Source organism: Panthera leo, chromosome A2 (genome assembly GCF_018350215.1).
Source record: "Panthera leo isolate Ple1 chromosome A2, P.leo_Ple1_pat1.1, whole genome shotgun sequence".
NCBI classification, from domain to species: Eukaryota; Metazoa; Chordata; class Mammalia; order Carnivora; family Felidae; genus Panthera; species Panthera leo.
The window spans coordinates 137,198,063-137,213,859 of NC_056680.1; the positions used below are offsets into that span (position 1 = coordinate 137,198,063).

General features: G+C 36.7%; 1 protein-coding gene across 2 annotated transcripts in view; it reads right to left on the minus strand.

The window, feature by feature from the left end:
• The window catches only part of TSPAN12 (tetraspanin 12), a 63,689-nt gene that overhangs the window by 36,572 nt on the left and 11,320 nt on the right, over window positions 1-15,797 (minus strand). For both annotated transcript variants that reach the window (XM_042923080.1, XM_042923089.1), the window contains 2 exons: window positions 13,144-13,226; window positions 11,788-11,923 (listed from right to left, as the gene is read on the minus strand). In XM_042923080.1, the coding sequence (XP_042779014.1) occupies window positions 11,788-11,923; window positions 13,144-13,226 (219 nt within the window). The remainder of the gene's footprint in view (window positions 1-11,787; window positions 11,924-13,143; window positions 13,227-15,797) is intronic.

Consider the following 15,797-nt stretch of genomic DNA (forward strand, 5'->3'; position numbering starts at 1 on the left):
AAAAAAGACTGCCAATAATTTCAAAATTTTAAAGATGGCAAAAAAAAAAAATGTCCTTTTTTTGTCCATCTATAATGGCTAGTTAAAGGTACAAATGCTGTTTTACGGGCTATGTAAAATCCTTGACAAGTTATATCAGAAATTCCATCTCTTATTTTTATGTTTTGAACTTCTGTTAAGTCAGTCAGATCAGCTTCTTTCCAATAGTAAAATTAATTTTTATTCTTATTCACATTTTACAATTTTATAATGAAGTCTCGTGTCATGTAGGCAATGAGTGCTTAACTGTTCATTAAATGGAACTTTTATGAAAGCACTAATAAATGAAAGTGATTTTTGTACCTTTAATTCTTTACTGTTAACAATCAATATTAATAAAATTTCTAAGAAAGTAGTATTTATTTTTGTATAAAATATCAAATAATTTTCACTTTTGGGAAAAGAGAGTAATGTTTAAATTTTCATTTCCAGCTTTGATCAGTATAATGAAAACATAAAAGCAATCAATGTATTGAGTGTTTAAATGTGAAGAGTATTACATTTTATTTTATTTTATTCTAACGTTTATTTATTTTTGAGAGACAGAGAGAGACAGAGCATGAGCGGGGGAGGGGCAGAGAGAGAGGGAGACACAAAATCCGAAGCAGGCTCCATCCAGGCTCTGAGCTGTCAGCACAGAGCCCGACGCGGGTCTCCAACTCACAGACCGCGAGATCATGACCTGAGACAAAGTCGGCGCTCAACCAACTGAGCCACCCAGGCACCCCTGGGGAGTTTTAAGTTTTATAAGCAGTTGAGAAATAGAGGAAAAAATATTTTTGATTACTAAGAGCATCTTATAGAAAATATATTCTATTACTGCAAAACTTCTATCTTCATTCCTTCCAGCTTTAGAGAGAAGACTCTGAGATATACAGTATCTAAAGGAAACCAAAAGCCCTAGATCCAACCTACCACAAATAAACCAGGCACTAATTTTCCAAACTGTTTTTCTACATAAATACCAACTAGAAAATAACTTTTACATTAAAACAAAATTCTAATGTTTTCCTTGAACACTGTCATATAAGTTTCTCTGTGCAAGCAAGCGGATAATCAGCCAAGTATCACAGAACACTTTCAGTAAGAATATATTTCACTGAGAGAAAAGTAAAAATTATAGACACTGTAAAAATTATTTTAACCTGCTACGCTCTTAATTTATAGCTAAAAAAAAATTATAACTAAAAACTCAGGCCGTTTTATCTTAAGAAACATTCAAAATATTGAAAACCAGAAAAGTCAGATTCGCTTATCTTGGAAAATTAGTACAACCTGAGATTCACCTCCCTGCAAATGAAAACAATTTCAAAATATAACATACTTTACTGGACATCTTAATATTTTTAAAACACGGTGCCTTCTGACTCCTATCTACACACTACATATCCAGCACTTATAACAAACAAAAAGTTTGATTAAAAGCCTACATTCATGAAATGATAAATGATAAACTCCAGTCTCTACCCTGTCAAATACTAAACTCTGCAAGCTTTCAGTGCTAAGTATCTCTATGTCAGTTGTTTATTTTTCCTTTCCTGGTGATTGGAGGTTTAAAAATATTATATTACTTATAGTTAGTAAATAAGAGAATTCCAGTGCCAAATATTTGTACAAGATAATGGAACAGCCGACATTTTGTTAAGAATCCACTGGGACTAAACTACTAACAGTCCAAGAGTACTTGCTGCTTAAAATATACACCCAGACAAAGCCTCTGTGTTAGCCTAGTCTCAAAACGATGTCATAGGCTTGGTACTTTCTGACGGCTAATTATTCACCACATTCTATGTCTCTCTACAAATTCTTCAAAGAAAAGGCAACGTTAAATATCCTTTAAGAATCACAAATGGAGTGAGATCAGTCTAATTTAGGAAAAAACCAGAACTATAAACCAATTTTTGAAGAAACAATCTTGTAACTCCTGAGCCCATACAAAAGTTCAGGGTAAGGTAAGAAAATATGGGCATGATACGGTCCTTTGTTCATGCTTATGTTTGAATAAATATAGAGGAATATTTCTAATAGCACATCTAAATTCATGTTCCCTTTCAGTTTTATCTTCTCCAGTAATTGCTGGGCTGATTTCTTTATCAAGGATGTTGGTGAAGTTCAAATTAGTACGTGTTTGCTTCATGTGCTGTTCAAACTATTTGAGAAATGTGTTACACCAGAATCTGAGGGACTTAGCCAAGGGCTACGAGTTCTCAGGGTCAATGATCTATATCATGAGAAGTAAAGCATTAAGGGTGAGGCAATAAAGCAGCTGGACATGCTAGACAGGTTACCACATATATAGCTTCTGTTGCTTTGTAAGCTAGGTCAGCTAAAGTCTGCCTGCTCAGCCCTATCTCCAAAGATTTACAGGGTGTTACTGGTCTCTGAAGAGGCTATCTTTACATATAATTGGGCCGTTTCTCAGAATTTGAGACAGGGGTTCCCATTACCAGACCCCGGGCAGAAAAGTGCAAACAGGAAGGAGCTTTAGAAATATTCTAAGCAACAATAGCCAAAATACGAAGCCAGACCTGCTTCGTATCCAGACTGCTCCTCTCACATAGACCCATCCAAAGGTGGTCAGATCGATCCCGAACATACGAGGGGCAGGAGTTCATTATCACAGGCACTTTTATGACAGCATCTTTTATGAGACAACAGGTTAAGAAACTGGAAATTTTAAAAGATGTTTTATTGGGCAGGAAGAGAACTTACACTCTAACCTCAGTCAGTAACTTTTGAACCTATTTGTATCTCCATGTCTGCGAAAGTTATCTTCTTCTAAATCACATTATTTTAATTATTTGACGCTTATTTTGAGACAAGATATATGCACTTTAACTTATTTTTGTATATTCTCCGGAACACCACAAACCCTATTTGTTAAAAAGAGTATTATAATAAAATGTTTCCTTCAATTGTACACATCTACACCTACAAATATTTATTATAAGTACAGAGGGTTGTTTTCTTTCTTTCTTTCTTTCTTTTTCTTTCTTTCTTTCTTGTTTTGATAAATCTATTCAAGCAAAAAAACATTCTTCCTAAGCCAAAAATATACTTTCTTCCTTAAAAGAAGAAAGTCATGCTTAATGTTCAGGGAGAGAAAAATCATCAAATTCTCACCAAAGTTGTTCAAACATCAATATTTCAGCCTAAGTGATAGAAGGAATCGTGTAAATTAAACAGCATGAGGGGCGCCTGGGTGGCTCAGTTGGTTAAGCGTCCGACTTCGGCTGAGGTCGTGATCTCGCGGTCCGTGAGTTCGAGCCCCACATCAGGCCCTGTGCTGATGGCTCAGATCCTGGAGCCTGTTTCAGATTCTGTGTCTCCCTCTCTCTCTGACCCTCCCCCCATTCATGCTCTGTCTCTCTCTGTCTCAAAAATAAACGTTAAAAAAAAAATTTAAACAGCATGAATTACAGAACTATTTTAAAGAAATGCACCCTTGTCACAACAAATATTTGAGCTACACCAACGTTGAAAAGTAGAAATCCTCCAAGACCTGCTTTTATCAACAGACCAACAATCATTTGAATGGAGTATATCCATTATCTATGGGTAAATGCTTCTAACACGCTTGGAAAGTTTATTCTCCAACAAGTTAAGCAGTTCTACAATAATCCTCTGACACCAGTTAGTTATTTATGGAACTGGTTTTTTTTCCCCCTGAAGCTGGAAAATTGCTGCAGCACTTCAAAGAACTACTGTTCTGACCCTTCCACAAGAGTCCTTGAACCTGGCTTGTCTCCCTAAGAACACCTTAGCCCTGCACCCAGTTTCCTGGTTACTACTTTAACCTGATAACCATATTTTTGCTGTGACACCTGAACTAAACACACCCAGATTCACATAATTTTTTTATAATGTACATCTGAAAAGAAAATTCTAAGACATTAGACTTCCCCACCTCAGTACCTTCATTTCTTCATCAGTAAAGGCACATTGTTAGAATAAAGTTTGTCTTCCATTCTCTCTTGTATCATTAAAGAAGGCTCATCATTTAAAAATGTGAAGCCCCCTTATCCCAGAGTGGCAAAACCAGGTACTATTTTCTCCCGGGTAAATGAGCAGAAAGCCCAGGGCAAGCAGGAAAGGACACTGCAAAAGATAGATCACATGACTCTTAGGCTCACAGAACTTCCAACTGCAGAGTAAGCACACATCAAGACTCTCCATAATGTGGCTTGAAAGCTCACAGAGCCACCTCTCTACCCTGCATATCTGGCCCACATTTCCCATATGACTGACACATGCCTTTCTCCACACACACCAGGAGCTTCCAAATGTTTTACTACAATTGCTCTATCCACCAGCCTTTCAGTTCCTCCAGAGTACCTTCCCCCTCAGCAAGGACCTTTCTGTAAGCCACCTCCCACCTCTGCCCCCGATTCTCCCATCATCTCCTTTTCCTGTCCGTGTATTAAACGTGTATTAAACGGTCTCAACAGAACAAGGTTATTGTTCCTTAGAGCTCTTTTAGAAAAGTACTTTAATAACACAAAGAGAAAACGTACAGAATTAAAATATTCTAATTATAAAAGACAAACGTCAGCCCATGCCTTCAACTCAGTTTGTAAAGCCTGCACAGAACATGAAATCCAAAAATATTTTCAATGTTAGTTTCCTCGAAGAGACGCTGAAAAAAATCATCTTTGTACTTAATGAGAAGTAACTGTTACACTGGCAAATATCATTTCATAAATGCTATCTTCTTAAGGACAATATTTCTACAATGTCTTTATAGCTGTGATCACTTTGATGAAATGTGTAGTTTCAAAATTTTAAAGTTCTAAAACTAAAAGAATGGTAATCTAAAGAAAATTCAGGGATAACCACTTATTTTAGAATAACCCAAATATATTGCTCAACAGAAATAGTGATATAACAATGCTTATACATTTCAAACAAAATTTAAAGCAGTGTTTGTCATATGAACTGAGAAGATACATCTTAATCTGAGCACATAACCAGGACCCGTTATCACCCTTTATCTGAAAAAAGGGAAAATTCTATGGATCACAAAGGGTTTTGAATTTATGAAATTTCAAGGGAAAAAACTTAAATTTAATTAATAAGCTATTATTTCATCATTAACTTCATGAGACACTGCATAGAGAGTAAATATTAAACATCATTTTCTAAAAAGTTTATCTGAAAGCTATTTCCTCAATGGTTGAAATGACTTAATTCTCTCACCTTTTACGTGTGTCATTTGCCCTCTTGCTTGAACTCTGTACTCTAGGGACACTGATTCCTGAGTCAGTCTTACAGCTATATGATTTTACATAAATGCCTACTGTTTTACATTTGCCAAAGGAAGCCAACAGACTGGCAATGTGGAAGCAGAGGACAAAGCAAAACCACAGCACAATTGCTGAACTGACCTCAAGGGAGCATTTGCTGAACCAGTAACCAGCATTCACAGCTGGAACGAACCTTTCAATGGAACATGCTGGCAGAGAAATACCTGGCTTTAAATGCTACGCAGACTAAAGACGTTCACCAAATTAATGGATATAGATTTACATGGCTTATATTTAGTCAAAGCTATCTCATCGTATATATTAAGAAACAACACACAATAAAGCTTAAAATGTTTACTATGATAGAGTACACCTAAATTATACAAAGGTCAGAAATATAAAAACTATTCGCACTTCAAACCCCAAAGTAAGCAGAAAGTCCAATGAGCACTCAAAATCCCGTCACAAAGACCCAACACTAAGGGCATGAATATCACACAATTGTCCCAAGCCCCTGTCTTGGACACATTTACTTTTAAAGACATCTGCTTATGTGCTTTTCTGGGGCATAATCAGAGGTAGTCAAACCAACATGACTTAAGAAACAGAAGAGGTCACGGAACTCTGTGCTGGGCTTTTGTGCATACAAAAGCAAGTTGTGCAAACTGAGAGCCTCTGAATCCAGAAATGCCTACATCATCTTCAGTTTCCTCCAAAGACCTGAGACCCTTTGTGAGTTTAACAACTAAGTTTGAAAACTATAGCTTTTAAAGAGTTCTAGTTGAAAGGTCACAATAATATGCCTGTATTGCAGAGATGTGTTTTGATCATATGAAAAGTGCATCAGTGTAGAATAATACCTACTTCCTGATGTCAAGTAATACAAATTGTACGGTCATGTACAATTCTTTATTCATAATTCCACTTCAGCAAGGTCTACTGAATTCATCTACCTTCCATCCCCAAAGTCTTAGTTCTGACCCCAGCCATGGCTTTGAAGACTACTGTGTGATCACTAACGGGGCTTCCCAATGCCTCCAACCCTAAGTACTAGAAAAATCCACTGGCTCTTCATAGCCCAAGGGACAACATCAGACTCTCTCCTACAAAGACCTTCACAACTGGGCTACTTCAGGTGTTTTTCTCAGTGCAGTGACACTACAGCCACACAAAATTTCTAAGTTACTCCTCTGTGTCTTTGCACACTTTTCATGTTGTTCTAGAGCCCCTCCCTCCCCTTCTCCACCAGAAAACTCTGATGCATTCAATATCTTTTCAATAGCTCAAATAAAGACCCTCCTTCGAAACCTGTCATAAGTCTCCAGTCGCTCCTTATTCTGTGTTCCCACACTTATTTACCTCTAACTTTAATATTGTATTAAATTTTGTTATTTTCTTTCTATTCCCCCCTTTCATCTTTGTATCTCAAGTGTCTACTACACGCTGGCCAAAGGACATCTGTCTAAAGAGGGAAAAAGGAAAGAAACAGGGAGTGGGAAGGAAAGGAGGAAAGAGGAAAGGATAAATGGCTGGATTCTGTGATAAAAGAAGAGGGAACTATGGTAGAACTTTTATGATAAGGATATTAAAAGAGTATATTTTTAAAGGCTAAATGACCACTGAATGCCTTGGAATTATAAATGAAGCACATTTAAGTCTTAGAGAAATAATGCCAATAATTTATTAATGTATTTTAACAGTAGTGTGGTGTAGTTAGTGAACCCGGCATGGGCTTGAGCAAGGACTCTATTTGAAGGCTAATGATGGCAACTAGCAGCCCTGAATCTTTGGGCACCCTTCCTTCCCTCATCTGTACAATAAATCAAACCACAAAAATTTGCTGTATTTTCTGAGGAAACAAAGTAAAACACTGGGCAGATGCTGAATACGTGGTCAATAATATGATGGACCTTAATTGAGAAACATAGATGCTAGGCTACCAACCAAAATCATAAACAGAAAATAATAAAGATATTTAACTCAATAGTTTAATTTTAACTTAATGGCTTATGACTAGCTATATAATTATAAAATTTATAACTGCTTGAAAGCAGGCCTTAAACAGAGAGTCTGTAGAAAATTACCATTTAAGATATTCTGGTTCTGCATTATGATTTCAACCAACAAAATACTCAAGGATGGTTAATGTCCTTGTGGCCATTGAAATTTACTTGATTTCCATTAAGAGCATCATTAAAAATCCGGTTCAATCACTGTATATTTTAAGAAAGCTTTACAAGCGCTTCCATATAATCACTAGCTTTATGCAAATTCTCTGGAGTAATAAAAATGGAAAAAAAAAAAAAAAAAAAGAAAACCTTCCATTTGAAACACAAGGTACTTGGTCTTGAACTTGTTAGGTGCATCCAACTTCAGTTCTGACCAGTGCCTGACTACTTGTGATTTGCTGGTGGTTGGATGTATATTAGCATCATGCTCTGACAAGTGACGATCTCCTGATGGTGACATTCAGCTGTTGTCGATACTGTAAACATGTCCGCTCAATCTGTTTACATTCCCCTGAGCGGGCACAGCTTTCCTAATGCCTGTGTTAATAGCAAGGTAGAATTGCAATAACAAATGAATTTCATTTAGTCTACAACTAAAAGCCTTGGGAGTACCCATCTAAGGCTTAAAACCGATTTCCATGTAGCTGCAATTTCTCTTTAAAAACGAGAAGGAATTTCTGTTACTAAAATCACTTTGAAAGTCATGGCATATGCAAGTTTATTTTCCTAGTCGTTTTTGGTTTGTTTTCCTAACATAATTAGAATTTATTTTTATAAATATACAAAATATATTCTTACAAAGATATAAAAGTTTCTGTTCTATGACAATCTCACATGTATTAAGAACAAATCTAGTTAGAGTAGGGTTGCCAGATTTAGCAAATGAAATTACAGGATGCCCATTTAAATCTGAGTTCCAGATAAACAATGAATAATGCTTTGTGGATGTATATCCCAAATATTGCATGGGACATACTTATACTAAAATATTATTTGTTGCTTATCTGAAATCCAAATTTACTTAGCTGTCCTACACTTTATACAGGAACCCTAAATTAGGGTATTTTAACAACTCGTATCTATAACTCAATAGAAGGGTGAAATTCATGACCAAAGTTCACCAGAAATGTTTTCCTATGGGTGGCCTCTTAGCCTGCCCAGTTGTTGGTATTTTAGGGGGGTGGTGTAAGGAGAGGGCAGGTTGGTTATAAAGACCTGTTTTGAGAGTCTCCCGTTTTTTCTTGATCAGTCTGATAAGTAATGGCATTCTGACTTTTGCTTAACAGCACCGTAGCCCAGTTGCCAGCTCTTTTTGGTTTTTGTTTTTTTGTTTCTCTTTTGATAATCATTCAAAAGATATGGCAGCTCTCAGAGATACTGGTTGTCTTAAAATAAATAAATAATAAATAAATAAAAACAAAAAGCCTCTTCCTACTAATCTCATTTACAGTTCTTAAAAGTGAAACAAGATTTTGAATACAGGGAAATGAATGAGTTGGGTTGAATGCGTTCAACTTCTTTAAATACTAATTAGGATAAAAAGCTAAAGGGCACAAAGGAAGAAAACATGAGAGTTGCCTTGCATATATTTGCCAAAGACCTAACATCCTGTCCTATTTTGCATTAGTACCCCTCCCCTCCTTTAAGAAGCCATTCCCCTTGTAGTAGAATCCTATCTAATAGGCTCCTTCTTTATTTTATCTTATTTTATTATTGTTTTTTAAAGATGATCATTTTATACGGCGCTTTAACAATTTCACAATATAAGTTTAAGCAATAAACCTGCTTGGAATCAACCCCAATGTTCAAATAACATCCAAAGATAAGGTGGCGAGGATGGCAGTTTATTTGCTGCCCCCAAATGAAGATCTGCTTTGATTCAATTCCAGCATCATTACAGTTTAGTGGGTCAGACTCCTCCTTTAAAATCTCACTCTCCTCATTGCCTTCCTGGTTCCATCTTCCTTCTGAGGTGCTGACCGCTCCTACTTGCGCTGTTCTAATGTCCTGTCCATTATTCAATTTGATAAACATTTACTGAAGCTATAGGCAAAGTGAACAGTTCATATTATCAAGCTGTTTGTAGTCTGGTAGTTTGGGCTGGTTATAAAACAAGGAAATTTATAATAAGGTAAATGTGCCGGGCTTCAAAGGTTGAGACACATCTACTAGAGACATCAGTAAAGACCCAATGAGAATGGGCTTGGCAGCCAGAAATATTGAGGTTTGAATCAAAGCAACACCCATTATTGTTGAGTGACTTTGGACTCTGAACCTCATTTATAATTCTCTACCTTAGACGATTGTTGTCAAGTTGAAGAAGTGAAAGATCATAGAGAAAGTATTTTATAGAATGTGAGAAACATTTATAAGCACTTAGGAAAAGGCAGCAGAGTAATATAGTGAAGTTGTCACATATATGTCGTACTGGACAGCTATGGTCTGAATACAGCAGATTCTCCATTTACTAGCAAACCTAGACAAATCAGCCAATCTGTGCCTCATTTCCTCATCCATATTATAGAAATAACAGTATCCATTTCATTAGAATTGTGGAGAGGACGACATTGATTAATTCATGTAAAACTCTTCATGTAAAAAAAATTCACGTAAACCTCTACAACATCTGTAAGCACCTGAGAAATGTTAACTACTTTAACATCAGCATCTTTGTCATTATTATGATTCCAGTCCTCCATGTCACCTTTGCATCATAAGGTTCTTTCCAGCCTCTCATCACAATTCTCTGTGACTCATCCTGCCTCAAGTAGCGACCAAATTACTTGGTTCTTTGTCAACTTGCTTTATGAGCACTCAAACAGCCTAATGGAATGCATAAATGGTTTTCAAAATGGGTTCCTAAAAGTCTTTGAGGTTCCATGAAATATGCTATCCCACCCTCCCCAAACACACAGTCCAGGGACCACCCAGAGTCACACAAGTTGGAGACAGGGGGAAGACTAGTCATTCTTAAATTGTTGTGTAATGGGACATCATTCTAAGATTGTGGTTTTAAAAAAGGATTCTGAGATTTTTTTTTTAAGTTCAAAATACCTCCTCCGTCCTTTAAGCTATGAGTTTCATATAAAGTAAGTCCTTGAATTTATGTTTAAACTATTGTCCAAATGTCTTAAGTGACAAAGTTAGATTCCAAACCCTTCTACCATTCTCCTCACTATATACGAAAGGGGAGAAAAGTAAGGTAATGGGCATGTTTCCCTTCTCTGAGTGTAATTTATTTTCTGCAGCGTTTTCTCTTTTCCAATCATGGACCTGAAGAATCCATGAAGCCAAGAGTTATCTAATACATCAACACAGGTTGTTCCTGTGAAATTCAAAGCTTTAGTTCAGTTTTGCACTAAGATTCTGTTTTAATTGGCTTGGGATGGGATCCGGTCGAGCCCTGGCGTGCGGGAGTGGCTCCTGACAGCCACTTGTGCTCATCTCTCCCCTCTCTGCATTCAGGGACACCACTCTGGTGGCCTGAAATCCACGATGCTGCAAGTATTCAACCCATGGAGATCTTCAAATGCTACAAATCAGGACTTTTTTCTCCTCAGATATCTGGCGTATCAACACACCATTAAAACTTTTTTTTTTAAGTTCCCTACAAGAAATCAATGCACAGCTAATACTGAATCCTACTGCAAAGAAGGGCATATATCCAATGAATTAATTCTTCCAAAATCTGAGATGTCTGCAATTACATGTTAGCAGCCTCACTACCTAGTGCCACTAACAAGCAATATTTTATACATGCAACGTGCTTCAAAAAAAAGCTGTGTGTGTGTGTGTGTGTGTGTGTGTGTGTATGCTATAGTTTAAACTGACTCAAATTTTTAATGTTAAAAGAGAGTTGACTAACTTTTTGAATTAAAAGTCTAATCATAGATTTTAGAATCATAGATTTTGCGTGCTGAAGGGAATTTGAGAAGTCGCCTAGTCCAACTCTTTCAGAATCAAAACAAAACAAAACAAAAGCCACTAAGATTATGGAAACTAAGACTCATTTTTATCCACTAACCTCTGTAAAGGCGGTGCTGGGATTTTAATATCTGTCTGCTACTTCATCACCTGCATTTCCACATAGGTTTTTTGACAGGTTTGTTTTTAAAAAAGGAAGAGAGAGAGAAACAAAGTTTTGTCATGTCTTCTTCATTCTAGTCCCAAGGAGCCTGTTTGGGTGGTAATAAGGCTCATGACACAAGAAAAAAGCTCGTACTTTCAAATGAAAATGTCAACACCTAGCCTGAGAGAAATAATTAAATAGCATCCAAATTTCCATACCTCATCATTTGAGGACAACAAATACTTGTGCTGAAGTCATCCCCCATGGAAAGAACGCTTCCTTTCTCACAGGATGTTGAACAATTACCACAGATTAGAGTACTGCTATCACGGTTCCCTAAGCACGTAATCTTGTACACTGATGAAAAAATAATGCAGTCCTGGTTGGTCTTTTTACCCATAATAAAGAGAAGATATAAACACCATACCCATGCAAGAAGCAACAGATTTCTTTTCACTGTTCCACAGTATCCTAACATCCCCACAATGATAAGGAAACAGCAAACAGCAATCATGACTGGATGAACCACAGGAAAATAAGTCAAGATGACAGCCTCCTCTACCCTGAAAGAAGAACGATAATGTCACGTTATACATAAAATAGAACCAAAATGCACCCAAGACATAGTACAAGACACAACTGAGATTCGTGTTAATAATCCTTTAAATCATCATGTCTCAAAGCTGATGACTGTATCGCTATTTTCAAAATCACTGCACTACCACTGACTTGCTTGCTTGTCTTATTTTTGTTATGTTTTGTTTAGTTTTTTATACAAGTGGTAGCACTTCTACCTCCACTCATTTAAAATATAAGATAGGGGTCCCCAGGGGCACTTGGTTGGCTCAGCCAGTTAAGCATCTGACTCTTGATCTCAGCTCAGGTCTTGATCTCAGGGTAATGAGTTCAAGTCTTGCACTGGGTTCTATAGTGGGCATGAAGCCTACTTAAAAAAAAAAAAAAAAAGAGGTCCCCAATAAGAAGTCAATCTATTATTTGCTCTGAAGCTTTAGCCTGAGCAAAACACACAGGCCCCACTGAGAAGGATCTCCCTCCTCTTCTCTGATCTGGAAATCCACATGCAGCACTTTCTCTGCTCGGCAACTAATCTTTCCCCCCAATGTGAAACACTGCTACGTGAAAGGAAATTAATCTATATTAAAAGAAAGAGGAAGGAAGATGATTTTGGTAGAAAACTTTATTGCTATGAAAAAAATCATTAACTAGAACCATACTAGTAAGAGTAATAATAACAAAAAATTAGACATTACTGTATACTAAGCTCCACTTTGTTTAGGACTTCACAAAATCTATCTCAGTTAATCCTTCTGACATTTCAGAGTGGTATACGCGACAGTCCCCATTCAGAGATGAAGAAATGGAGACTGGGAGAGGTTAAGTAACTTGCTTTTTGTGATGTTACTGGATCAACCTTTTGAAATTTGAGAAGACAATGGCAATGCTGAGTTTGGTTTTCCTTAGCTGAGGGATATGAAGGTAGGAAGATGTTGGCAGTGATTTTCCTACAGAAAAATAGCTATGCTATCCTTTTCATGCAAATGTGACACAGCTGACCCACTCTCCAGAGGACAGCAAACTGATATTAGCATACCCAGAAGTTATCTCTGGGACAAGTGGCATACCTTAACGAGAATGCTAGAAGATGTAACAAAGGTTATTGATTGTGGAAGAGTACTACCGTCTAAACAGGGGCAAAGTTACTTAGAAACTAGGGTCTAAGAAAACCTGATGAAAGAAATCAATCATTAATTATAAAGCTTACCTTGTTTCTGCAGTTAACGTCAGAACATTATTTAGGTAGTCCCTCATCCAAGCAGAAACTGCCAACACACTGATGGACATTAACTGGAAAGAAAAAAAAACCAAATTGGTTACCAAGGATTTATGCAACATTCTCTGCAAGATTAACAATTTTAAAAATTAAGGATTTTTTGTTACATAACCATTATGCTTTTTTCCCTACATGGCTGATTCTGGGTTCAAGACAGGATTTGCACAGGATGAAGAGGCCACTGAATGACTAAACTATCAGATGTACAAGATGAGCCTAAAACACGTCATATGCAATAGCAAGGAAGCAATGAAATCCATATGACCGATATTGCCAAGAAAGTCACAGGAGCTAACTTGAAAGGGCTTCCATTAGCTAAAGTCGAACAATTTGAGCACCAAAATAATAATAATAATAATAATAATAATAATAATAATATAATAATGATAAATGCAATGCTTTGAAATATCACATGCTAAAATCTATGAATTCATATAATACTTAAAACTCACCTGTCACCTTTGTAAAGATGGTGGATACTCATTATTCAGAAAACTGGTAAGAATTAAACATTTATCCTACCTTTCCTGTACAAAGGAAAGAACTGAAGACTTCATGAAAGTTCTTATAGAAGAATTTCTGCTAATACATGCAGAAAGCATAATAGAGTATCACTATTTAACAACCTCACTGAAATAATGGATCTCCAGGCAAAGATCCTCAGCAACTGCCCAAATTATCAGGTTAGTAGTTCTCAGTCCTGTCTGTACATCAAAATCACTTAAGACTCTTAAAAAAAAAAAAAAAAAAAGTACTGAGCCCAGAACCACCCTGGAAAAATTCTTGAAAGTGGGGCGGAGGCACGAGAAATGTGTAAGGTTCCACAAACGTTCTAATATGTAGTTAGGAGTGCAAACTGTGACACGTGAAAGGCTAGCTTCTAGAAAGGAGAAATCAAGTGGAAGAAAAAACTGCCATACCCCACTGCTTAGTTTTAGTGTCATAAAGAAAAGACAATGTGTCCCCCAATGTGATACGATCGGAAGCACACAGAGATGACTTTGAAGTATTTTTACCGAAAAGTCAACCTGAATCTAACCCAGCCTCCAGCTCTAATTATCAGTTTATAAGAAATACAGGGACTAGATTTAAATTTGTTAAACACCACCATGGGGATGCAATCAGCAAAATTGAGAATATGAGAAATTTCACAGGACAAATGATCCAATTTCTTCAATTAAAAAAAACCGGCCAAGTGGAAAAAAAGAAGGAAGGAGAAACTATTATAAATTGAAAGAAATTTAAGGGATTACCCAATGCAATATGTTGACCTGATCCTGATTCAAACAAAACAATCACAGAGAGACATTCATGAGATGGCTGGGGATATTTTCACTGACTGGATATTTGAAAATGTTAAGAAATTATTGTTTTAGATATGACAGTGGTATGAAGATTTTTTAAAGGATCCTTATCTTTTAGAGATATATGCTGAATGGTTAAATAAATAATCATAATGCATAGGATTTAGTTGGGAAGTGGAGATTATGTTGACAATTGGGTAATAGGTAATTAAGGATTACTTATATTGTGTTTTCGACTTTTGTCTATATTTTAAATTGCCCACAGGTTTTTTTTTTAAAGCAACTATATAAAACATGTTCAAAACGAGTCTTCCTAGGAAAAGTCTTCAACTTTTCAAAAAGTTGAAGGTTAACCCCTAACCCTCTCCTATTTAGATGGGTTTCTTTTTCTAAAGTGTGCCTTCTACTTATGTTCTTAAGCACCATATAGTGAAAATTAACTTAATTTGATTTTTAATAATTTCTGTCATCTTAGTGAACATCGATTACCATTATACATCATAGATTTAGCTTTAAATTCATTAAATAATGAATATACAAGACAGGAATGAGTCTGTACTGACTGAGTCAAGCAGTGGTCATGAAAAATGCTTTCTGGATAAAGGCTCAAAGGCAAACAGAACATGTAGAGCTCTATGACCTCTGGTACAGGGAAGTATGGCTGCCTGCTCGGAAAATCAGGTAATGAATTTGCTCATTCTTCATTCAGTGACTGAATACATTCAGTGACTGAACACTGACTCAACACCTACTATCTGCCTCATACTATTTGTGCTAGATTTAGAGACCCCACAATAAATAAGAGATGCGAGATCCCAGCCTTTGTGAAGCTTCTTGTGGGACACAAGGAATAAACAGATAAAGCAGATAATTACAGACTATAAAGAGTACCATGAAGCACAGAAAAATGAAGTAATCTGTTCAAGGTCTTACAGGTTCTCAGTGGCAGAACCAAGATTCAAATTCAGGCCATTGGTCTTTGGAACTTAAGGCTTAGTCACCAACTGCCTTCCAAATTTAGAAATGACCATATCAGGGCACCCGGGTGGCTCAGTGGGTTCAGCGTCCAACAGGCTAAGGTCATGATCTCACGGTTCTTGAGTTCCAGCCCGAGGCTGCTTCAGATTCTCTGTCTCCTTCTCTCTCTCTGCCCCTTCCTTACTGGTGTGTGTGCACATGTGTGCGCTCACTCTCTCTCTCTCTCTCTCTCTCTCTCTCTCTCTCTCTCTGTCTCTCTCAAAAATAAATAAACATTTAAAAATGAATGTATCCATTTCCACA